We start from the raw sequence: 24,635 nt of genomic DNA on the forward strand, positions 1-24,635 counted from the left end.
CAATTTCACTCAATCCTATTTGCAACTGCTGTTGTACCAAGAAGAAGCCTTGACCAGCAGTGAATGTCAACAAATCATCTGAAGTCTCTGGTTTCAAGTTGTTGCTTTAGAGCAACGTGAAGCACATGAAGCAAACTCTGTCCGAACTTTTATCATGGCGAACTGTGTCTGGACAGAAAAGGTACTCCAGCTCCTCCACCGAATGAATAACTTTTATTTACCAGGTAAATGCTTGAAGTCATGTTGCATTAACACAACAACGGAACGCGGGCTACTCACTAAAATGTCGTTGGCAGGTTCTTGTCGTGGGAATTGTCTTCGATTTGAGATAGATGGAATCAAAATTGGTTGGATTATGCCGCACGTAGCCTCGCAGTTGGCGTGCTATGGAGATGTGTTCCAAAAGCCACTAGGGGGTGCTCTGTCACTGTGCAACAATCTGGACTCTTACGACAAAAGGTCCGAGGCAGTGGACGTTGTTTTGTCAAACCTGAGACGTGATTCTTCACTTCGCTGCCTCAAAGGTTGGAGAGATGAGGTGAGACCTGTTACAGAAGTAGTGGTGTTCCATGATTGCTATCTTAAACGTTGACATTAAAAATTACAGTAGTGGTTTGTAAATGGAATACAAAAGATATCAATTGGATGACATATTCTCTTCTTTCAGAGATACAATGTAATGGACAAATTCTCAGACCCTCCAGTGATGTGGATGGAAAGAGCAGCTACCAGTAAGTCACCCAGTTGCATCACGAGTGTCCCATCTGATTCTCGTCCAACTTGTCCAACAGGTCTTTTTGGGATCAAGCGTTATGGTGTCCATATCAATGGTTACACGGTTAGTGAGAGCGGAGACGTCTGTATGTGGCTTGCGCGACGTTCTCTCACCAAGCAGACCTATCCTGGACTACTTGACAACATGGTGAGAACAAAAGGATCACAACAAGCAGCTCAAATGAACACACTTGGTTGCAATTCTGTGCATAAACAATTTCAGCCAAAGACATGAAGATCAAATAGACAGAAATGTTTCTGGTCACATACTTAGACTATAATTAGCTGATGGCCCGACAACTATTTCCTTGAAAGACTGTGCATTTTGGTGAAATATTTTAGATTTTTTTCAAGTCGATGTTTAGCGACGTCAACTTGTTTGTGTGTAGTATTTGATGTTCAATATAATGGCAATTGTATTCGTGTGGAACGTTAAACCAAAGTATTCCCGATTAATTAATTGAAATGCCTTGAATTAATAATCATCTGTATTGTATCAACACTTCAAAAAAGACATTCAGTAGATCGGCCTTGTGTCTTTGAAGGCAGCAGGCGGTTTGGCTGCTGGCATGAGCATTAAGCAGACACTAGTGAAAGAATGTCAAGAAGAGGCATGCATTCCAGAGGCGCTTGCAGAAAAGGCCCACCCGGTATCCACAGTGAGGTACATTGACTTTTTGTTTTGGCGTACTTCACAAATCGAAATTAATGTTAAGACTATATATCAAATACCACTGTCACCATCAAAGAATTGTGAAAAAGTAAGTGCTTTTTTTAAGAGTTGTGCAAAATTTGGAACACTGTCTTTTGAGTAATTTTGCAAACCCATCATGTCATTATTAATAAAAAAAAATCTTCCTCATTGATGTTTAAAACAATTCAGTGGGGAATTGCATTAGCTGTTTGGGTAAATGAAACAAAAACAGCATGTACTTAATCATTTTCAACAGTGTAATGATATTGTCATGCAACCATGGTTTTTTTTTTTTTAGCCTAAAATGACTTCCTGTACTTGACATTTAAGACAAATTGAGTAGTACTGATCGCTTGAGGAATTGTTTTCTAGCTACACCTATGAAGACGGAGAGGGAGTGTTTTCAGAAAGTCAGTTTATCTTTGATTTGGAACTTCCTCTTGCCTTCAAGCCCAGAGTAGGCGATGGAGAAGTACAGGAATTCTACCTCCTGCCCATAGAGAAGGTGAGAAATAAATAAATACTCCAGGCTCTAATGATGATGTCATAATTTCTTCTAAATGCATTTTCTTCCATCAGGTGAAAGAACTACTGGCCACGGAAGATTTCAAACCCAACTGTGCCATGGTGGTTCTGGACTTTCTCATTAGACATTCTTTTATTGAGCCTGACAGAGGTGAGTCACACTCTGGAATGGGTTATGCACAGATCCGATCTGTTGACCTGTTCAACTAAGTCTCCATGTGGTTCTTATTTTCTCAGAACCCTTTTACCAGGGGTTTGTGTCCGGCCTCCATCAAGCATTATAAAAAGAAATCATTAGTAATCAACCAGACAGTCATCCTAACTTCCTGGAAGAAATTAGCATGGATATATCATGATAGAAGCAGTTTTCTCAGAGCAGTAAAATATTTGTCATTAAAAGATCCCTCAAGTCAAGTCAAGTTTATTTGTATAGCCCTAAATCACAAGCAGTCTCAAAGGGCTTCACATAGACAATCAATTGACAATAATTCTCAAAGCATCCCCTGATCTTAGGCTCCCAAAAGGGCAAGGAAAAACTCAAAAAACCCCTACAAGGGGGAAAATGAGAAACCTTGAGAAGGGACCACAGATGGAAGGATCCCCCTTTCAGGATCACCAGGCTGCAATGGATGCAAAGAGGGCACATAAAATACATCATATGGAAACCAAAAAGTGGATGCCCAGGCCAAAGCCAAGAGCTGTCGGAGGTGCCTTCGATTGTCCTGGCAGTGTCCTCCAGGAGGGTATTCCACTGCAGTTCCCTCATGGTGAATTGGTCCACGAGAATCTAGATAGCCATCGTCAGCATGGGTGTCACCTAACCACCTCCCCAGCCGGGGAGGGGTGGGGGAGTGGGGTCGGGGAGAGGTTAAAGGCCACATCATAGAAATACGTCTTTAAACGTGTCTTAAATGTTTCTACTGAGGTAGCAGTTCTAATATCCATTGGCAGGGCATTCCAGAGCTCTGGAGCCCGAATGGAAAATGCTCTAGCCCCTGCAGACATTTTCTTGGCCCTCTGTGTCACTAAAAAACTAGCGTTTTGCGAACGAAGGTTACGAGACGGAACATAAGGAACAACTAAGTCGACGAGATATGAAGGCGCTAAGCCATGCAATGATTTATAGGTTAACAAAAGAACTTTGAAGTCACATCTTAAATGGACCGGGAGCCAATGTAAATTGGCTAATATTGGGGTAATGTGATCAAATTTTCTTGTCCGTGAGAGCAGCCTCGCAGCAGCATTTTGCACTAACTGTAGACTTTTGATGCTGGACTTGGGAAGACCAGAGAATAATGCATTACAGTAGTCCAGGCGCGACGTGATAAATGCATGTATAATAATTTCGGCATCACTGGTCGAGAGGATTGGGCGAATCTTAGCAATATTACGAAGGTGAAAAAATGCTATTCTGGTTATATTTTTAATATGCTGTTGAAAGGAGAGCGTTTGGTCAAATATTACCCCGAGATTAGTTACAGTATCACTCTGAGTGATAATACGGCTATCCAGAGTTATAGCGGTTTCCTTAAATAAATGTTGATAACGAGCTGGACCAATTATCAACATCTCAGTTTTATCTGGGTTCAGACGAAGGAAGTTGAGAGACATCCATTGCTTGATCTCTGCAAGGCATGCCTCAAGATTACAACAGTCCCGCGGATCTGTCATTGATAATGGCATATATAATTGGGTGTCATCCGCATAACATTGAAAACTAACATTATATTTACGTATTATGTCCCCAAGCGGAGTCATATAAATATTAAATAGAAGTGGTCCTAGCACCGATCCCTGTGGGACACCACACGTAACTTTATAGAGCTCAGAGGACGCATTGCCATGGACCACTCGGTGCGTCCTGTCTGATAGATACGAACGAAACCAGTCTAGTGCTGACCCCGAAATACCAACACAACCTTTAAGACGCTCTAACAAAATATTGAAGTCAACAGTGTCAAAGGCAGCACTAAGATCTAGTAGTAACAATACCGACGAAGTATTTGAATCCATAGCTAAGAGGAGATCATTAGTCACTTTAGCAAGTGCTGTCTCAGTGGAATGATTAGCTTTAAACCCAGACTGAAAAGATTCATATCGATTATTAGCGACCATGTAATCAACAAGCTGCTGCGCTACTACTTTTTCAAGCAGTTTTGCTATGAATGGGAGATTTGAAACTGGCCTATAGTTACCGAGACAGTCCGGGTCAAGATTTGGTCGCTTAAGTAGCGGTTTAATGATAGCGGTTTTAAAGGCTGTAGGCACTATCCCAGAGGAGATAGACAGATTAATTATATTTAGAACGGACGGTCCTAAGATTTGAAATAATTCTTTAAGTAGTTTGGTTGGAAGCGGGTCAAGTAAACATGTTGTTTGTTTAGCCGCACTAACTAATTGTGTAAGCCTTTCGAGGGACACGCATTCAAAATTTGAAAAGGTTATCGCATGATCATCGGCGCCGGTAATCGGCGGTCCTGACTGAGTGATCGGAATGGTCATCTTGATCTCATCCCTAATGGAGTCAATCTTCCGAGCAAAAAATTTCATGAACTCGTCAGCCGAGTGAAAGGAGCTATCGGGGGTTGGCTGGCGTAGTGTTAGCTTTGCCACCGTATCAAATAGGTATTTAGGATTGTTCTTATTGAGATTAATGACCTGCGAAAAATAACGAGTTCAACACCTCGATGGAATAATAGACAAAATGACAGTTTCCTCTTCGTTTAATTGTATAAATGTAAGTGTAAAAAGTATTATGTTTGTCGAATGTTGAATAATAAACATTTTAAAAAAATCAAACACTCGAAGGCATGAATATCTTTGATGGCAGAAGACCTAAGATCTGTTGCCACACACCAACATAAAATATTACGTGATTGACAGTAAACAATTTCTTGTATACATACATGCATGTATACAGACATACATGTAAAATTACATGTATATAAAAAAAACCTAATCAATTACATTTCACTTTTTTTTTTTTTTTTACACTTTTATTATGAGTACAATGTAAGCAAGTGAAATATCACATCTCGATTAAATTAATATACCACATATGATGTGAGAAAACGGATTACATAGAGACACCATGGGAACACTGGCTCTTGTGTATTTTCTCATGTAAAAGCTGGTTAAGGGCTCTAATAAAGAAAATAAAAACAGGAATTTAAGGCCATAATTATCTCCCTTGTCCAAAGGTAAAAATACCATTTACTGTTGCTGTTCCCTCTGCAGTGGTTTCAGGGTACCCATTTCAATGAACATCACAACCAGCTTCAACCAACTTAAAAATTAAAGAACCACAAGTAAACATCCTACAGTAGAAATATATGCAGTCAAGCAATATTTTTTTTAATTTGCGTTGAAAATTGTACTGCATAGTCATTTGTTACGCCACATAATTTACCCTTAAAAACTAATTACATTTCAAGGTAAAATACTGAACCTAATATTGCAACTAAAGCAATTCTTAACACAGTCGTGTGACAAGTACAGTGGATATAGGTTAATGCTGGAATGATTTTCTTGACAAGTCAATTTCACCCTTTTTATACTGTGCCTCCAGAATATCTTACTTTTGAATTCAGCTTTTTTTTTTTCTTCTTCTTCAAAATAACTATTTTCTAGTTTTCATCACAACAGTGAATATCTTGAAAATGCCTTGGCATTAAGAAGGAAAACAAAAAGGCTATCAAAAAGTAAAACGTGTGCATCTTAAGCTCCATGCGAATGTTGACCAATATGTGTCATTTGTAGCTTTAAGGCATAGACATGCAAAAAAAGCAAATGCATGGAATGTTGTTTTATAACTATAATTAAGCACTTTAAAAAGGGTGTACACAAATGTGTTGGATAAAACATTTTTCATTAAACTGTTCAAATATTTAACTTCCACAGTAGCTATAAAAAAAGAAAAAGTCTCCACATCCCTATCTTAAAAATGCCAAGGTTTTAAATCGATGTAAATAAATGTGGTCAAAATCAAATCGATGACAAAAGATGACCCAAACCTGTCAAGGCACTTGAACAAGTACGACGGTATCTACGAATGCTGCAGGTGATTTCATACAAAGATAAACTGGTGTTTGGACAAAGTACTTTCAAGCATCAGGCTAGAATTCTTTTTGACAAGTTCCTCTTGCAGTTGCAAAGCCCAAATTAGCTTTAAGCTATTTAGTAGTAAAGTTAATACAAGTTGGTAGCAATAATCATGTGTTTGTAAGCAGTCTTTGTCACAAGCTAAAGAAGCCGGGCTAATGAGTGAATGTGCTAAAATAAAAAATAAAAGAAATTTAAGATTAAAAAAAAAAAAAAAAAGCTTCTTAAACGTTGTGCTTAAATTGTGACTGTCGCTCACAAACACTAGCAACACTTCAGGTGTCATCGTGTGAATGTCAGACACTCTTCCTCTTATTAATAGCCTCTGTCGGATCCAATGGACTAAATTGACACGTTTATTTTCGGGTAAATAGTAGTACAAAATAGTTTTTAGAATTCAGTACAAAAATTTGGTTTCGAGTAACGTTAGTCGACATGAATTAACATCGGAATTTCTGGGGAAGGAATGCAAAACAATACATTCTGGTTGAACAATCTTCGCTCTAACATTAAATTTGAATCTTTTTTCACAGCAATTGACCATCACCCCTTTGGCCCGTTTTATATTTTCGACTCAACTAAATTGACCCCTTTTGGGCTTTGCTTCCTGTGTGGCCTGCTTGCTACTTTACAGCACAAGACATAGGCCCTTTTTGCCACGTCTCTTGGCCTGCAGTGCTGCCCTTGTGGCCATTTCAAACACTTCCCTCACGCCGTCCTTGGTCTTTGCCGAGCACTCCAGGTAGCCAAAGGCGCAGATTTTGTTTGCCATTTCCCTCCCTTCCTCTGACTTCACAGGTTCCTGGTAACCAGATGCCAAACGACATTATTTCAAAATTAAAAAAAAAAAAACCAAACATACACACACACGTATTTCTAATTTCTTAAAACATTACCTTATATTATTGATAAAGGTTTAATTAATGGTGGTGGCTTTTTGGATGCTGGAACTAATAATTCCAAATATAACTCAATACAATGGGATATTTTGGTATGAAAGTCAACCAGCGTCATAGACAGGATTGTGGCCAAACTTTGAGTTGCCGCTAGCTTGTCAGTATTATTGCTATTTTGTCACATGGGCTCATTAAGATCAGTTTAATGGACAGAAAAGCAAAATATGTTCAAATAACTGCTGCAAAAGAATCACATCATACAGCATCAATGTCCCTCACCTGTTTCATCTTTGCCAACTCTCGACGTGTGAGCTCATCATTGCGGAGGTCTTTCTTATTCCCCACCAGAATTATGGGTACATTGGGACAAAAGTGCTTGACCTCAGGTGTCCACTTCTCGGGAATGTTCTCTACATTGTACACAAATGAAAACTTTGTGTTAGACCCCCAGAGTAGATCAACATGAAAACATAAAAATAGCAAGCAAAAATGGCACCTAAACTATCGGGACTATCAACGGAGAAACACATGAGGATGACGTCTGTGTCAGGATAAGAGAGTGGTCGCAAGCGATCATAGTCCTCCTGACCTGCCGTGTCCCAAAGAGCCAGCTCTACCTGCAAATATTTCAAAAATGGCTCATCACAAATGATTCACTTTGCTATATGCTATTCATTTGTCATTTAATGGTCTACTCTTAAACATGGACACCATGTTATGATTTCAGATACACTTTTCTACCTGAAATCTACCTGAAATTATTCAAACAATCCTTTTTTTTTTTTTTTAACATGATATGATCACTGATAACTGCTGCAAGTAAACACTGTTCAAAGAATATTGTTTTTCTGTAAGGAAAACCAGTACACATTACCTGTCTCCCGTCTACTTCAATATCAGCCACATAGTTCTCAAACACCGTTGGCACATACACTTCAGGAAACTGATCCTTGCTGAACACGATGAGCAGACAAGTCTTGCCACATGCTCCGTCTCCAACTATTACTAGTTTCTTTCGGATCGCAGCCATCTGAAGAAAGCAAGCAAATGAAAATTGCGATAAATGATTGTAATGAGTCAGACATTTTTGGGGGCTTTTTTTGTAGCTTCCGTTTTTGTCCAAGTTATCAATCAACCTGGACAAACGAAAGTTGCCCTCCCTGAATCAGGCACACAAAAAACATCACCTCTTGAACGTGAAATAAATTAAACTCGACAAATAGGGATTGAGCCCTGCCACAAATACTGAAAAACCATGAAACTGACAGTAAATGTTAAATACACCTAAACTATTATTCCCCAACTGTTTCAGATAATTTCAAACTCAGTTTTCATTGCCTTTAAGAATAAATGGATTAAAGATTAGACACACACACAAAAAATGGTGAATTTGTGACTAGTTGATGTGCGGTGCGACTATGCGGAGATTACTGTATGATACAACAGAAAGCAGAGCATCTTTTTTTCCACAAGGCAAAGTTAATCGTGACAGCCCATAAAGAGCAAACAAGTGTTTTTGTGTTAAAGTAAGGCTGTAAGATCTTTTTTTTTATTTTTAGCTATGATATTATATTTTATAAGAACTAAGTCAAGGTGCAGCTATGTTTTTGAATGGAGGAGGCAGAGGCACTGTTTTGCCGCATTATGTATAAGTAAGCGGAACACATTTAGAATCGAATTATCATTTAAAACAGATTTCTTCTTAAATTGCGTTGGTCCTTTATTGACGGGTTATTGATATTGACAAGAATCTCGATTGTGTTTTTTTTTAACAACTTCACTTCCTATGCTGTTAAAAAAAATGGTGACAACGAATCGGCGACATATTGCCAACTCAACTATGGGTTACCGATTACCAAGGTGACAGATTCTTAACACAGAGAATGGTAGAATCTGAGTACCATCGTTTCAATGTGGCTTCCATTTGTTCTGTTCTTTTAATATTGTGAGAGCTAATTTGTCGCCAACAAGATAGCTGTTAGCGTTCTGCTAACAACTAGCTTATTTTGGTCCCGTGGTATTTTTTTTGGTCCCTTGTCAAGCAACAGTTTGTATTCTGTACTTTCTAGCAGCGCTTGATATACACACAGAACAAAAACGCATAACATAATTAAAACGATAACCAAACGTATTATATTATACTTAAAACGTTAGCCTTAAAATACTCGCCTTTCTTTGGTTTTCCTGTCGGGGTTTATCAGTTCCTCCTCCAGCGCTGATGGATTGCGTCATCACCACGCATACTTTCAGCCAATAGGAAACAGTATCGTCATGCTCCGGCCCCGCCTTCAGTACGTGAGCTTTCAACTGGGAGCTTGTTTCACGTTGAAAATAAGACCAGAATTGACACACAGTAGTCGTGAAGCAAAAAAATGTCTAAGACAATTTGTACTCGTCGGGATGGCCACCTTGTTTTTGTATTTTCTTGATGATAATACCTCAAGTATGATAATACCTTAAGTAATCTATGCCAAAGGTTCTCCACAGCAATTCTTGTTTTTCTGTGTATCAGCGGTATCTGAGTATCTGCAGGGTTGCGCTTAGTATAATATAGAATATCCCATTTTAAAAAGTGTGCCTTTGGTGAGGTGGACAAATAAATATATGCCCTGATTTTCTTGAAAACTTAGCACAAAACGAAAAAATACCTCGTTTCACACAGAGGCTGGTTTCTAAATTGTTTTCTAATTTTAAAGTGACCCATCCGAATACCAAAATTGTGTTTGACCGACCCATCATGACTGTCTCACTTCCTGTATGTTGTTTTTGTTTCTGAGGTTTTCAAAAGTTTGAGTCAAAATTTCTGCGTTTGCCTGATAGAGGGCGCTGGTGACTTTGACTTCTGTGAAATCTGAACCAGTAAACGTCGAGGTAATGAGCACGAAGGCAGCGATTGGATCGTTTAAAAAGCACCGCCATTGGGTTATGCATTTGAAACCTTCCCGAATAAACGCCACGCATTGTCTGTAGCACTCAGTCTGTCGCTCATCTACCGTAAGTGTTGTTGTTGTTTTTTTATATAGCAGTACTTTAATGATTTTTCACTCAGCGGTAGCAAGAAACATGCTTTCAAATTGCTAAACAATGGTTTATTTTTTTGATGTGCTTCAACTTTTAGAAACGCTTCACGCAACGGGTCGCCTGTTTATGTGTATTCGTCAACTAAGCTTAAACGTTTGCAAACCAATATTTTGTTTACACTTTTTGATCCAATGTTTGAACATATACTGTATTTTTATTTGCAGTACTTTTAGGGCGAAATGGCCGATGACTGTCTTGCGGGCAGATATGAGTTCGACGCGCCGTCCCACGTCGTCGACTTAAAGGAATTAACCAACGAGGCTGATGATTCATGGTTCGGTAAGTATTCACTCACTGCGACTTGATATATTTTTTTTCCTTAAACCACAACCCACGGTTGATCGATTGACAACAGTAAATTGTGATCGAAAGTGGGTTACGCCCTATTTTGGCTTTGGTATGCTCCTTAGTTGACATCCATGAATATACGTATCTACATCTTTATAGCCAGGATCGGATATGAAGCTGCTTTGTCTAAACTATGGCTACCAAATTAAGCAAAATTACTGAAGAAATGAAACATCTTGCCCTGTCCTACCTACATAAGTACAAAATGGAAACAATTATGGAGGACATCAAATGTAGGACCTGGTTATGATGTGGTGAACGAAAATTTACACGAAATTGGAAGTGTTTGTCCAAAGGGAACACTATTGAAAGTTGACTGTTTGACTCAAATAGCTGGATGTCAGTCCAGTAATTAAAATTCAGTTATGATCATGAGACACCATGATAATGCATTAATATCCAATGTTGTATGGGTGTTTTGTTTTTTTTATATACAAGAAACCTTACTTAGATTTATGACCCAAATTCCAGAGCAAAAGAACCACTTGTTTGCAAAAAGCTGGGCTCACCCTTAGGCCAGTATAATGAGGTATGGAGGGAGAGCGCTGGCACACTCCATGAGATAGAACTGACCCTAAACTAGTGAATGTACTGTGGCAAGAAATATCCTGTAAAGTTTAAGCGATTGGGCAATCAAACTGACATGTCATGTTTTACTCCTTAAAATTACAAACATTTTTAGTCATTTTAAGTGGCATCTTCTAAAACGATGGCGCCTTCTACAATAAGCACTTTGCTTGTTTGTTCATCCAAAATTGGTCAATACTGACTTGTTTTTACAGATCGACGAGCCACCGATCAGATACATTGTGGAACCCCTAATCGCACAACTATTGCGGGACCAGTGAGAGTCGCGGTTACAGGTGCTGGTTAATTTTATGTGGATGTGACATTGTACATTGTTTTTCAATTGTTGCTCTGGTTCTCAAAGGAACACCACAGATTGTTGCTTGGTCTGTTTGCCTTGTAAGGTAAATGTCAAGGATTTATGCCATAGAGCTAAGAATGCGACCGTTTCTCTTGAAACGTCTATGCTCATCCTGTATGTCTCGCGTGACCACATAAGTGATTTAGACTGCCTGATATGTAATGAGAACATTGTTTGTTATTTTCAGTCTTAAAGGCTGCTGACTCCAAACCACAGGACAGCGGTGCAATGACAAAAACGCAGCCCAAAGATGAACCAAGCAGGTCCCTGTCTGACGCGTGCGTGACTTTTGTTGAACTCTTGCCATTGGAATGATGTGCACATGTTGCTGTTAGAACTCACATTTTGTTCTTTTAGAGGTTCAAAGCGGAAGCTGCAAGATGGTCTGCCGTCACGGCGTTCTAAAGTCTCTAAAAGGTAAGTGCTTATTCCCTAAATTGGCATGAAAAAAAATAAAGATGAAGTGCCAAAGGGCAGAAGAGGCCGCTATGTTGACCTTTTCAATATTTCAATGAATACCTTGTGGGTTTATTGGCTAAGCTGCTGGTGGTGGTATACTTTGATTATGGAGGTGTGCTATCAGTCATGCTTATGTAGTAACTGAAATTTAACTATAACAGTGCTGAGGATCAAGTGGAGATCTGCAGTGACGTCAACAATGGAGCAGAAGCCATTTGTGATGGCGCAACTGAATCGACTTTATCGGACAGTCTCCCTCAAGAAGAACCTTCCACGTCAGTAAGTAACATCGCCACCTAGAAGTCTGTTAAATGCTGTTGTGGAAATTCATGGAGAGGGCCTTTACAACTAGAATGCATAGCAACTTCCGAAATTTTTTTTATGATTGTGTGCATCTGATGTCCACCACAGCTAAAATGCACACCAAAATTATTGTTAATGGCACAGACTAGAAAAAAAAACAAGTCACATATGCGGTGAGCAGTTTGATTGCGCCCTGCATCTCACAGGATTGCATCTGTTTTTGTTAGACACACGTGCTCGGTGGTTGCAGTGTGGACAGACCTGGCAGGCCACAAAAGAAAAACAAGACAAACGTGCGCAAATCCGCCTACGTACCAGTAGCCGAACATATCATGCAGTTACAGAAGCGAACCCCTCAACGCTTCCGTGAGCTGAGTCGGGTTGAAAGAGCCAAAGGTGTGGAAGCTTGTTCTGTTGTGCACAGTATATATTTAGTGATTGACACAAGAAATTCAGAGAGCCGTTTTCAAATGTTCTCTAACAGGACCGCCAAAAGCAAAGGCCCAGCGATTGCAGCTCACTCGACCTCAGTCTCCAAAGTTCGCAACGAGACTGAGGAGCCGACCCATCAGAGTTAAGAGCAGTGCTCAACTGGAGGCTGAAAAGGAAGAGGAACGTCTCAAGTAAGCTCAGTCAGCAATCGTGTTATGTTTTCAAAGGAGTCAATTTATTTAAAAAAAAATAAATAAATCAATAAATGTTTGTTACCGCATTTAAAAAGGTCAACTTTCAAAGCCCAAGAGCTGAAGAAGAAAATTCTTGAGAGAAGAGACTCTGTGAAGAAACCGGTGGTAAAGGAGCCCACTGTACAAGAGGCTTTCAGCATGCACATTGAAAAGCGGCTCCAGGAAAGGCAAGCAAGCAAACCCCAAGATGAGCCCCAGTCTGCGTTCAAAGCACAAGAACTGCCCAAGAAGATCCTGCAAGGAGTAGTGGTGAGTTCCTATTGTTCTGAAAACACTGACTCTTTCAACTGGACTCTGTCGCAGTTGTAGATCAGGAGGTGTGGCTCTTATTTGTCAATGCCTTGAGAAGCCGTTACGCTTTGTCAACAGGGAGTGCCAATGAAGAAAGTGAAGCACGTAACCGTGCCTCATTCACCAGCCTTCATCCTGGCAAAGAAAGAGCGTGTTGAGGTGAAAGCCGAAGAGGTGAGGACCTTGTGTTGAGTCAGCGCTTGAATGGACTTCCTTCGCTGTCCTGCATGGAATGACACTGAGACCTCTTTTCAGGTGAAGCCTGTGCCTTCAATCAAGCATACTCCAGTTCCTCAATTTGGCACACCATTCCAGCCCATGCTGCAGGATAAGCGGCACACAGAGGTGTGTCCTTTCTCATTTGAGCAGAGGGAGCAAGAGAAGAAGAAACTCAAGGAGATCAGTGAGCAAAAGGAGCCGGAGGTAAGGTTCCATTAGCCACTCGGCCCTCCAAATGTTCCTACAAGTAACTGGAATAAATTTGCAGGTTCCAGTGTTCAAGGCTCAGCCATTGCCATACTTTGACAAGATCAGTCTCCCTGAAAAGAAGAAGCTGGAGCCCACAAAGCCAGAGCCTTTCAGACTTCTGGTGGATGAACGTGGATCAGTCAAGAATGACCGCTTGGAACAAATGGTACACAAGAATATCTAACACTCAACCAGTTGATAATTGTTCTTAAGATGTTTTACATGAGTAAATATTCATTCGCTGGCAAAGCTACACTAGGGCCATTGGGCAATTTTCTTAGTTCTCTCATTCGAAGAACCTTTAACCCTGATATCTCGTTTGTTCCCAAATCTGCTTGGCTACCTGAGAGGATAGACCTAATTTTTTTTTCTTGGTCGCTTGAACACATGATTCAAAGGCAATTTGATTGACAAGGTTCCTTCTAAAGTGTCTACTCATAAACTATTGCACTGCAATTGTTTTATTTTGACTAGATAAAAGAGGAGGAGAAAAAAATAAAGGAGGCAGCCATATTTAAAGCCAGGCTGAACACAGTCACCCAAAAAGAACCTTTCCAGCCGAAAAAGGAGGATCGCCCCCTAGTAGGTAAGATGTGCTGGTAGTCTGGCGTTGGTGAGTTCTTATTTCTGTAAGGTTGGAATGAGCGTGTGAGAAGGCTGAAGGTGAAGCAATGCTTTTCTGGCCGACCCACCTGCGAACTTGATTCTTCCACAGTTGTGGAGTCTTTTGAGCTGGCAACCGAGCAACGTGCCCGAAGCCGTGAAAAGTTTCAGGAGAATCTTTGTAAGAAGGAGGCTGACGTAGCACTTCGACAGGAGAGACTGAAGTGGGAGGAAGAGGAGAAGCTAAAACAAGAGCTCGCTGAACTTCGACACCAACAAGTGCGTAGAAATTCATCACATTCCTCTTTTGGTGTCTATCCCAGCGTCCTCTAAAGAGGTTATCAGCTAAAGTGCTCTTAAGACATGTGGAACAGGATGTAAATGTTACAAACACTGAAACTGCAAATGTTTTAATGTGAATTAAAGTTGGTTTGTGTCACCAATAAATTCAGCTTTTGGTCATGATGAAAATAGTCTAAATAATAATAAAAAAAATCCTATCTATAAATGTTTTTTTTTTTTTTTTTTTTTTTTTTTTCCATCTCTTACTGCTGTGGTCTCCTGAATATTTGGTCTAATTGAGGCGGGGCATATACTTAAGACGTTCTACTTCTGACCCTGCAGGTCCACAAGGCGCAACCCATTCGCCACTACAAGACTGTGGAAGTGAAGAAAAGTGAGGTTCCACTCACAGTCCCACATTCTCCAAACCTTTCTGACCGCTTCCGCTTGTAATCATCCTCCCCTTTTTTTTTTTTTTTTCCTGTATATGTCTGTAGTTGCCGTTTTTACAATAAAGTTCACATGTTCGAATATACATTACCAGTTTTTGAGCAATACATGCACACATGGGTTTGTCCACTCTGGTGCCTGCAAGATTGGCAGTTCAACAGGGTGCCTGGAGGATTTGACAATGTGTAAGGAAAGAGCAAAGTTTTTAAAAATAAGAATAATAATTCTTAATGTGTTCTTAAAAGGCAAGTACATATACTTGCCTATTTTTAATGACTACGCAATATGGTCAGGATTGACAGTAGATGTTTTATTGCTCATCTTTAAAAGAAAAAGGTGGAACACTTCAATGTTGTGAATGTTGAGAAATAGTTTTGTCGTAATCGGTGTTAAGACATTTGCGGCCAACGAAAGCTACAAGGGACTCGATGTCAACATTCACAATTGATATGGAAAAAATAAATATGTAGTAATTGTTTGACAGTACAACTGTGGGTCACAAACTCCTATGTACAATTTTAAATTCACTGGCCCAAGTTCCCTTTTTTGTATCATAAAATACACATCTTGGAGGCAGGCACAATGCGTAGTACACAGTGAATCAACTACGAAGCCATCAACACTTGTGATGCTTAATCAAATACTTAGAGACAAAGCCAACCCAAGAATGTTCTTTGTAATATATATTCTGTACAGCCTAACTAGTTACTGATTGTTTTGTTTGTGGAATATGAATTAGACTTAAAATGGGTAAAAATGGGTGAATTTTTCTGCTTAACTCGAATACAAAGAAAATGTTGGGGTTGACTTCCTCTTTAAATATGCTGCTTGTGGGCGTCAGTTTTGATGAGCGAGAGTTCAAGGATCCACAAACGACACTGCGATGTAGCGGACGCCAGATGTGGTGGGCAGGCCTTCGTGGTAGTGGGTAAGGCGGCCCGGGTGCAAGAGGGCCCAGCCTTTGCGCGGTGCTTCCACGGCGCAGTCGTAACGGATGAACCTGCAGCCGCCACCCTGAGGTCACAGTCACATACAGATGCTGAGCTCACTTGGGCATAGTTGCCATCAATTTGTGTTATGAATATCTGCTTTACGTCTTGGCTTTCTTTTACCGATAAAGGCTGGTGGTTTTCTGACATACAAATTAGATGAATACCAAAACAAACTTAAGCACACTCAAATTGAGTACTTCTTTTCCTTTTTTTTTGTTTACCTGCAGAAAATGCTGGCTGGTGTTTAATAGGGTGGAGACTCTTTCAATCTAAACATGCTCCACACTTTACTCAATATTTTAAAATATGTATGGGAGTATATGTAGAATTTGAAAAAATACACACTAACTGGCAAAATAAATTTACTATATACAGGAATGTACACTTTTATAGTCACAGTACACCACAATTCTATTCACTATCATTATAGCGAGCCCAGTATATTGAAGATGCAGGGAAATGAAATGGATGCAATGACAAGACCATAATTCATGCAAAAGAGAACATATGAATCCACAAATAGAAAAAAAAATGGAATGGGAAAATGTGATACACCAGGGATGTAGATTGACATGCCAGCCAAAGAACTGTGATTCTCTTTTAATGGGAACTGCCTTGGCTAAGGTCCTTCTACTCTACAGGAGGCATTCCTGAACTGTGTCGAAAAAAAAAAAAGCCCCCCCCCCCCACATTTTGGGGCAATTTAACCGTAATTTATCAAAATGTCCAATTTGTACCAACCTCCAATTCCACTCACCTCGTAATCAGGGCCCCTCTGATTGAGTGCTATGTTTATAGTGAATGTGGAGGAATCATGATGTGGCCTCAAAGAGGGCTGCTCATCGGGCTTATATCTAACTACAAAGGCCAAGCCAACATGAGCCTGCAAACACACATAAGAAAGGAGGAAAGTCATGCAAGCATTCAGAGACTGCTGGAGTAGCCACACCAGGAGAGCGTGTGGGCGTACGAGCGCCGGACGGCCGGACGGCGCAACTCTTGCTCAAAGCAAGCTTCAAGCCTGCTTCCGCATCCAGCATTCAGGCCCACAGATGGAGAAGAAGAAGCAAAGATGGGTGCAACGTCACCCGCATCGTCAGTTCCCGAGGCTTCTATTTCTGCGAGCTCCTTCCCCATTTACCTGGTAGTCAACCTCTTTGCTGTTGAGAGCTATATTTATAGTGAAAGTGGAAGCGTCATGGTGAGGCTCGAGCAGCGGCTGCTCGTCAGGTTTGTACCTGACCACGAAGTTCAAGGGAGTAGCGCACTGGAAGAACACATGTTTTGTCAGAACAATAACAAAGTGGAGGGACCCAATAAGATTGCGGAATTCTGGCAAATTTGAAAGTTAGAAACCTTCTGGGAATTAAAGTTTTCAAAAATCTGACATTTTTGTATAGTTATCCTGAGGGACACCAAAATTGGAATACAGAAACAACAAGCAAGCTTTGGATACACTTTTGTCGGACAGACGCCATTGTAAGTATTTACTTGAGTACTCACCGATACCAAGCCACGATACCAGTCCTACTTACAATATCACACATAGTATTAACATAATGACAGATAAGTGTGAACAAAGACCTGAGAAAAGTCTTTCTGACTCATCTGTCCTTGATTTACAGGAGCTACTACCTGCACAAACATTAGCTTGTCCGACAATTATTTTCCCATTACAAAAGCGTAACCATTGTTTGTCACATTCTTTGTGAGTAGCCTTCACAGTTAGCCAACCTTCCCTTTCAATCCCTGCAGTTGGAATGTAATGCTCTGGAATCCAGACAGCAGCCTTCCTTCCCAAAATCCAATTTCCTGGATTTGTGACTCCCTCTCGTTGTAGGTCACAGGTAGCATTGAACACTTCTTTTAATCCCACATAAATGACAGAGATCTTACCTGTGTATGGTAACCAGGATACATTTGTTCTGTTACGGGAGCAATGTAACCCAGCAAGAACTGGTGCCATTCCTTATCAAAGTTGATTTGAGTCATGTGGATGTCAATGGTGGGGACATTCTCGTAGCCGCCTTTGATTCGTTCGTCCTGGCAGTGCAACAATCATCACAGAGGAAAAATGTTATTTCTTATTTATGTGCATAGTTAGAAATGATGATTCACTCACACTAAAAGAGGGAAAACAAACGCTTAGAGATTCAATTATTGACACAAAAGATGATGACATTACCGAATTACCGCCTCCTGACCACTTCCCAAAGTGTTCCATTTCTTCAATCAGGTGGTTGCAGGCAATGTCGCTGAAAACTGGGAACCAGTATACATCTGGGCAAGGCTGGGGAACAGAAAGAGGTCAAATTGTTTGTGTAATATGGGGAGACATATTAAAACACACACTCCAACACCAATTACACCAATTGCAAGCATAATATAAACAGAAAGTACTTTTCTAGAAATAAAGATGTGGAGATAACAACAAAAAAAAGACAAAAAATAAAGAACTGAGACGGCAACTGTACGTTAACAACTCACAGTTTCAATCATATTTCCTCTCATGATTTGAGTGTAGTTCTCATGAATGTAGCGCTCACGCCAGTCCTGAAATCAAAATAATAATAATAAATTATATTTATAACGCACTTTATATTCGGAGGAATCTCAAAGTGCTAAATCATCCCAAAACATCATTTTCAGGTCCTCTGGACAATGTTGTAACTGTACAATTGTTTCATCAAAACAACTTCAACTCATTTCCAAAGGTTTGTAAAATAGTCCAGTATACGCCAATCAGGTTCCGCTGATGAATTCTCACCTCGGGATTTTCAAAGATCTGCCACAGATCATTATGCAGATGACTGGTCTGATAGTTTTCTGTTGATAGGATGCGTCCAAAAGTCTCCATGTTGGTTACATACATGAAGACTCCCTGACAAGCAAGGCAAAGCCATTAATGTTCCAAATGCAATTGATATACAAATACCCGATTGAGGACAGGTGAAAACAAATCATTCCAAGGAGCTAAATATTGCTCTTCTATTTCATTTACCTTGTCCCGAACATGTTGACAGAAGGCCATGTCGGGGTCCATGGGATTTGAATGAAATAGATCATCGTCTGAAAGCTCCGAGCGGAGGAGGCTGGCCTTCATCAAGTAAACGCTGGTTACGTATGGAACGTTCCATATTCCCCTGCAAATACAAGCGAGCGTCTTGGATCATTCACAGCACAATGTGTTCATGGGAAAATCTAACCTCATCGACATTTTAAGCATCTTACACCCTGTGTCCTTGCACCAGGTCCACGTAGTCCTCAGACCTGGCGTAGTAGCCATCTGCGCTCAGGGCTCCCCAGAAGTTGCTCCAAAGTCGGCCAATTCGCGTCAACAATGGCGCCACGATAGACCTAAAGACCATTTAAGGTTGTTATTGTAACTACAAATCAACCGAAATATATATAAAGAAAAAGTATTGCATATACAGCGAGGTGATCATCATTAATATTCGATAAATATACTTGCAGGTTTTGCTCGATGAGGATTTTGAGTGTGTTCTCATTCGTCAAAGCAACGTCAGCGTCCAAGCTGAAGAAATAGTCGCAGTCCTTCTGCTTCCTGCACATATTGCTAAAATACAGAGGGGAAAGAAAAGTTTGTTTTGTTCCCATGTCACTTTTGTTTTGCTCTTGACGCTTACAAGCCCTTGTTGCGTGCAGTTGTGCCATCCATCTCATCTTTGGGCCCAATATATTTGATATCCAGGTAAAGACTTCCGTGGTCCTGCAGGAAAGAGCTGACCTCACGCTCGTGATGGGGTTCCTTGAGCAGCAAAATGAAAGATATTATTCAAGTATAGAGCAGGAGGCAACCTTTTGTGCATTACAATTTAAAATGGAAAAAGAAGAAGACTTTTTTCTTTTGAAAATGTGATAGTATGCGTACATTTTGGGAGCATTAAACTGATTAGGAGAGCATGATCTAAATTGTATACCCCGTTACCTTGTTGAAAATGAAGAGGTTGAGTCTATTCTTGGGATACTGAAGCTTCAGCAGGCGTTCAAAAAACACACTGATAAACGGGGTGGGCTGCTGAATGAAGATACCAATCATCACCAAAGGATATTCATTTTCCTGAAGGGGGAGAAAGCGTTTGTTTATTGCACACACGCAACAAATGGAACATGGTAATTATTGAATTGCTTACATTGGAAGACAATGTTGTTTTGAACCTCGACTAACCTTCAGATTCTTGAGTGGAAGGAGATCGTCATGACACACTGTGCAGCCCATCTCAAATGTCCATGCGTTTGGTATGTAGTTGCCGAGATAGTTGAGCTGAAGCTAGAAGGCAAAGTCTTCTTTTAGATTATCTCATTCACCGATGAATATCATATGAGTAGGAAAGTAACCAAAATCCTTCAAAAGTTAATTAACAAGATTGTGGAAAAAAATTGAAAAAAATTCCACTTTAAAAAAAAAAAAAAAACTTTCTTAAATCATATTACACACGATGATACCTATCAACAGGTTCGTTTTTTTTTTTTTATCAGAGAGGTATAACAGTGTTGTGTTTGCCACATTATTATTCCGAATGACATGACGGCTTAAAGTCGATACCTTGGTCGGTCCGTTCCCGTGGATGATGACAGGTAGTGTATCGTACAGCAAATTTCTGGCCCGTACTCGTCGATCCTCAAATTTTAGCACCACTTCATCTGGAAACATAATACACACGAAATGGCTTAACATTGACTAGTGGACTCTGATTTATGTACTGCGCTGTATTCTGCCACTCTATTCAAGCAAATGGAGTTGAAAGTCCTGTTTCCATGTGGCAGACAGAACACTTTGATTCAGTTGCAAGCCTCACGTCGAACTAACAAATTCCTTACTTGGGGAAAAAAAAGCAGTAGAAAGTGAGGCACACAGCTCAAGTTTAAACATGCTGTCCCTGACTGTTATAGCCTGAATTGTATATAATTCTTGATCCGGGATTAGGGAGTAAATAGGTTGATGAATAACTTTCAGCGATTTAACTTTTGATGTGAACCTTGAACGTGGCAGCCACCATTCAAAATGATAAAGGCTTCTTGTACAATTCCTCTCAAATAAAATAGAGATGATAATCTTGATGTGATGCCCCCCCTGTAATTACGCAATTTTCTTTCACACTAACTTAATTTTGCTCAACACATATAATATGGTTTGTATGTGTAATTGCATGAAGTACAGTTAGAAAAAGTGTTGCTTCACATTATAAGCAACACTGATTTACACAACCGAGAAAGGCAGAAAAAAAAGAAAAGGTGTTATTGGAAGGGTGCACTTAACATTTTTAACACGACAGCTGCATTCAGTAAACAGCAGAGTGTGCCGTGTGCACCACACAGTAGGATGAAGTTAAAATAGGTTTGAACACAGTTGGGCAATAAAAGTCATTCACTCACCAAGAGCTCCATGAAGGTTTTGAAACAATCTGCATGTGCTGTCCAGTGTGATATTTATGGATTTCTACAACAACCACAAAAAGCAGTCATAGATGCTTTATTCATTGATGAAGACATTTTCTGTGGTAATATAAAATATTATAACAACCCAAAAAGGGAAAAAAAAAAGACAAGCAGGACATTTCTTACTCTTTTCTCAGGGTTGATATAAATCTTGGTGAAAAACAGCTGATCACTGTCGCTGTCTTCTCCCGCCCACTCAGCAAGCATTTCCTTTATGTTGGGAAGGTAGCCAATAAAGCCTGAGGGTAACAATAAACTAGTGTAAAGAGGCGCCCTAACTTGCATACAAGCAGCCCTGAAACTGCCGGGGCTCATTACCATGACCAGGTTTGCCTTTTTTGTGCTCATAAACTTTGTTTTTTTCCTACAAAAAAAACCTCTCCAGCTGTGAATACGCCACATGACACCGACATGTTCTGCTAAAACAATCATCAAAGCTCAGACAGAACTCCTGAACAAGTGAAAATCCAAAATGATTTCCTATGAATGAAAAAAAAAAAAAAGTAATGGATGTAAAAAAGTGATGCCTACCGCCTGAGCCGAGAAACCTGTTGCCCTCCCGAACGTGTGGATATTTGTCCTCCAAGTGTCTGTTGGGCCAGATCAGGGTCTCAGAGGAGAACACCACCTTATGTTGGGCCTGCACAAACTTCTTTAGCAGCTCTTTAGGACCTGATGCGAAAATCACATCATAGCTGTGGAACACAAGAAGGAAAGTTACAATCCAGACACAGCAGTGGTGACCCAGAAAAAGAAAGTTGCTTCCACTATTTTCTCCTTCTCTGAGGTTACCTTGACAACAATGCTAGCAGTATGCAGAATACAGTAAACAGGTCTTACAGTTTGGAATTCAACAAAGTATCCATTTACTTTCAAAAAGAAGGAAATGCTTCATGAAGAAAATTGCTATGCACACAGTTATTATTCAAGTAAAGACACATTACCTGTCAACAAAAACAATGATTTTATCCTCATCCTTCATTGTCTCCAGGGCAGCTTTAAGAATTCGTACTTTCTGACCACCCCCGGGGGACATGTGGTCACCTCCTTTCCATTTTTGATTCCGACCAAGAACCTGTAAACACACAAATAATGTCAATCAATGTTATTTGTATTGCCTGAAGATAATTAACTCTCATTTCCCCCAACCAGGATATAATGTTTTCTTCCATGATTGTTTGTTTAGTCACATGGGGAGAAAACATACAAACTGGAGACACCAAGCTACTGTAGAAAAGACACACACAAAAAAATAATCGTATAACAGTGTTCAATTTGTGGTGTCCTACCTTGACGGTATAATTAAAATGTTTTGCTGATCTCATGAAACGCTTGAATCCATCAGTCTCCTTAGTTGCAACAGTCACAACTACAATTTTATCTGAAAGACACAATTCAAGAGGAACTCAGTCAGGAATTTATCATGGCATCTGAAGATAGCCTTCACATTCCATTTTGAGTCAACATGATGAAAAATGTAGTGAAAACGCTTGTGGCACCATTCAGGGAAATCTTGGGAGTTGTTGAAATTGGTGAAAGTCAAAAGAACAGTTGGCAAACTAATCTCGTTCATGGACAATCCCGTACAGGTAAAAATGAGACTCAGGTGGAGCTCTTTCTATTATTCATCTCTTTTGTTAAAAGCATCTTTAGTACTTAACATATAACACTCTTTTTACGCAAGAGGATTATTGCCAGTGAAGAAAAAAAAAAACAAAGAGTGGGGGTGATCGGATTGTCAGAATTCAGAATTCCTACTTTTTGACTTTATTCTCCGAATTCTGAATTGGGTAATTGTTCTGTAATTGTAATAGTTGGTCATTGACATCTCTAGAACATTCTGGAACATTGAGTCTTCACAGGCACGGTGCTCGTTTATAAAGTTTTTTTTCCCTCAGAATTCTGACATTAAAGTGAGAATTCTGACTTTAACAACTTTGAAACATTGTGACATTTTATAGGGGTAAGAAATGTGTAAACTTTTTCTTTTAGAGGGGGAATTCTGATTTTTAAAGTATTCGGAGAATAAAGTGAGAATTCTGACTTTAACAACTTTGAGACATTGTGACATTTTATAGGGGTAAGAAATTTGTAAACTTTTTCTTTTGGAGGGGGAATTCTGATTTTTAAAGTATTCGGAGAATAAAATCAGAATTCTGACTTTAAAGTCTTTACTCTTTGTGCTATTTGATGTGAGTGTTGTGTACTGTGTCTAGTCACCGTGGGACGGTGGGAAACGTAATTTTGATCTCTTTGTGTGCCTGGCATGTGAAGAAATTGACATTAAAGCGGACTTTGACTTAATTTTGACTTTAAACTTTAGAGTGAGTGATTCCCACTTACTGACTTTATTCTCAGAATTCTGACTTTGGTAATTATTTTCTAGTTGTAATAGCTGGTCATTTACATCTCTAGAACATTCTGCAGCCCCAGTGAAGCAGCATTGAGTTTTTACAGGGACCGTGCTCAGCTCATTTATAGTTGAATTCACTCTTTAGCTTCCACCGGTTGTTGCGTTCCATCCCATCCCACGGGAAAGTGAGGCGAAACAAACAAGAACAGCCCTGTCCACGTCAGCGGCACCCAGCGGCTTTTCCTTTAAGTAGGGGGGGGGGGTGCCCAGGGGGGGGGGGGGGTGCCCGCAAACAAAGAATTCCCTCCGTTACTGTCAAAAAGTTTTTCACATGGCCACGGCTAAAAAAATAAAAAATAAAATATCAGCTTCCTCCGCCGGACAACGAAATAAACACGAGCAGCACGCGGAGAGGTTTGCATAGTATTCGACGTGGTGTGTCACACCGTTTGCCACTTATAAGAGTGTAACTAACACGGGCACTCAGGCTGCACAGCACCGCATTCCGTCTTACCTTCTCGGTCTTGCTGCTCCTCACAATCGCGTAGAGGACCGAGTGAGATGATAAGAAGGACGAGGAACAACAGATGACAACGTTTCATGATTAAATTGGACGCTTGCTTTGGATGGAGTGTGGAAACTGAGTGCGGAATTACTTTCCCTGCTGACCCGGGTATGTAAAGGGAGAGCCCCCTCCAATTCCCCCGCCTCTCTCTCTCTCTCTCTCTCTCTCTCTCTCTCTCTCTCTCTCTCTCTCTCTCTCTCTCTCTCTCTCTCTCTCTCTCTCTCTCTCTCTCTCTCTCTCTCTCTCTCTCTCTCTCTCTCTCTCTCTCTCTCTCTCTCTCTCTCTCTCTCTCTCTCTCTCTCTCTCTCTCTCTTCGCCTTCAAATATTTGATAACCAACAATAAGAATAAACCAAAACCAGAGCTTCCATTCATGC

General features: G+C 40.2%; 4 protein-coding genes across 9 annotated transcripts; 2 read left to right on the forward strand and 2 right to left on the reverse strand.

Moving 5' to 3' along the window:
• The first annotated feature begins 14 nt into the window (after window positions 1–14).
• tpk2 (thiamin pyrophosphokinase 2) lies at window positions 15–3,140 on the forward strand. 2 transcript variants are annotated; one of them, XM_085916334.1, is made up of 8 exons: window positions 15–224; window positions 297–538; window positions 668–731; window positions 792–922; window positions 1,320–1,438; window positions 1,841–1,973; window positions 2,048–2,144; window positions 2,231–3,140. In XM_085916334.1, the coding sequence occupies exons 1-8, from the start codon at window positions 155–157 to the stop codon at window positions 2,275–2,277; spliced, it is 903 nt and encodes a 300-aa protein (XP_085772460.1). In that variant the 5' UTR covers window positions 15–154; the 3' UTR covers window positions 2,278–3,140. The 2 variants fall into 2 exon arrangements, with proteins under 2 accessions (XP_085772460.1, XP_085772469.1); XM_085916343.1 differs by having other exon boundaries at window positions 22–181.
• A 3,552-nt stretch (window positions 3,141–6,692) lies between these two features.
• LOC147061697 (rho-related GTP-binding protein RhoA-C-like) lies at window positions 6,693–9,282 on the reverse strand. Its single transcript, XM_085916365.1, has 5 exons — window positions 9,160–9,282; window positions 7,865–8,020; window positions 7,487–7,607; window positions 7,270–7,400; window positions 6,693–6,896 (listed from the first exon to the last, which is right to left on the reverse strand). The coding sequence occupies exons 1-5, from the start codon at window positions 9,220–9,222 to the stop codon at window positions 6,723–6,725; spliced, it is 645 nt and encodes a 214-aa protein (XP_085772491.1). The 5' UTR covers window positions 9,223–9,282; the 3' UTR covers window positions 6,693–6,722.
• Window positions 9,283–9,823: 541 nt separating this feature from the next.
• Window positions 9,824–14,970, forward strand: tpx2 (TPX2 microtubule nucleation factor). Of its 2 annotated transcripts, XM_085916301.1 has the most exons (15): window positions 9,824–9,984; window positions 10,236–10,350; window positions 11,202–11,282; window positions 11,535–11,625; window positions 11,705–11,764; window positions 11,968–12,085; window positions 12,337–12,505; window positions 12,594–12,732; window positions 12,831–13,044; window positions 13,165–13,260; window positions 13,342–13,509; window positions 13,574–13,720; window positions 14,029–14,140; window positions 14,270–14,436; window positions 14,782–14,970. In XM_085916301.1, the coding sequence occupies exons 2-15, from the start codon at window positions 10,251–10,253 to the stop codon at window positions 14,890–14,892; spliced, it is 1,773 nt and encodes a 590-aa protein (XP_085772427.1). In that variant the 5' UTR covers window positions 9,824–9,984; window positions 10,236–10,250; the 3' UTR covers window positions 14,893–14,970. The 2 variants fall into 2 exon arrangements, with proteins under 2 accessions (XP_085772427.1, XP_085772439.1); XM_085916313.1 differs by lacking the exon at window positions 11,202–11,282.
• A 208-nt stretch (window positions 14,971–15,178) lies between these two features.
• Window positions 15,179–24,395, reverse strand: plod1a (procollagen-lysine, 2-oxoglutarate 5-dioxygenase 1a). Of its 4 annotated transcripts, XM_085916288.1 has the most exons (20): window positions 24,209–24,395; window positions 22,631–22,722; window positions 22,286–22,416; window positions 21,873–22,036; window positions 21,468–21,580; window positions 21,279–21,342; window positions 20,449–20,546; window positions 20,071–20,172; window positions 19,831–19,962; window positions 19,529–19,650; window positions 19,354–19,458; window positions 19,113–19,238; window positions 18,883–19,024; window positions 18,649–18,762; window positions 18,369–18,434; window positions 18,067–18,171; window positions 17,778–17,924; window positions 17,023–17,148; window positions 16,639–16,764; window positions 15,179–15,903 (listed from the first exon to the last, which is right to left on the reverse strand). In XM_085916288.1, exons 1-20 carry the CDS (start codon window positions 24,294–24,296, stop codon window positions 15,748–15,750), a joined length of 2,319 nt encoding a protein of 772 aa, XP_085772414.1. In that variant the 5' UTR covers window positions 24,297–24,395; the 3' UTR covers window positions 15,179–15,747. The 4 variants fall into 4 exon arrangements, with proteins under 4 accessions (XP_085772414.1, XP_085772386.1, XP_085772396.1 ...); XM_085916260.1 differs by lacking the exon at window positions 17,023–17,148; XM_085916270.1 differs by lacking the exon at window positions 16,639–16,764.
• Window positions 24,396–24,635: the final 240 nt, after the last annotated feature.

The sequence above is a fragment of the Syngnathus leptorhynchus genome, chromosome 1, assembly GCF_054491065.1.
Source record: "Syngnathus leptorhynchus isolate UIUO chromosome 1, UIUO_Slep, whole genome shotgun sequence".
In the NCBI taxonomy this organism is placed as follows: domain Eukaryota; kingdom Metazoa; phylum Chordata; class Actinopteri; order Syngnathiformes; family Syngnathidae; genus Syngnathus; species Syngnathus leptorhynchus.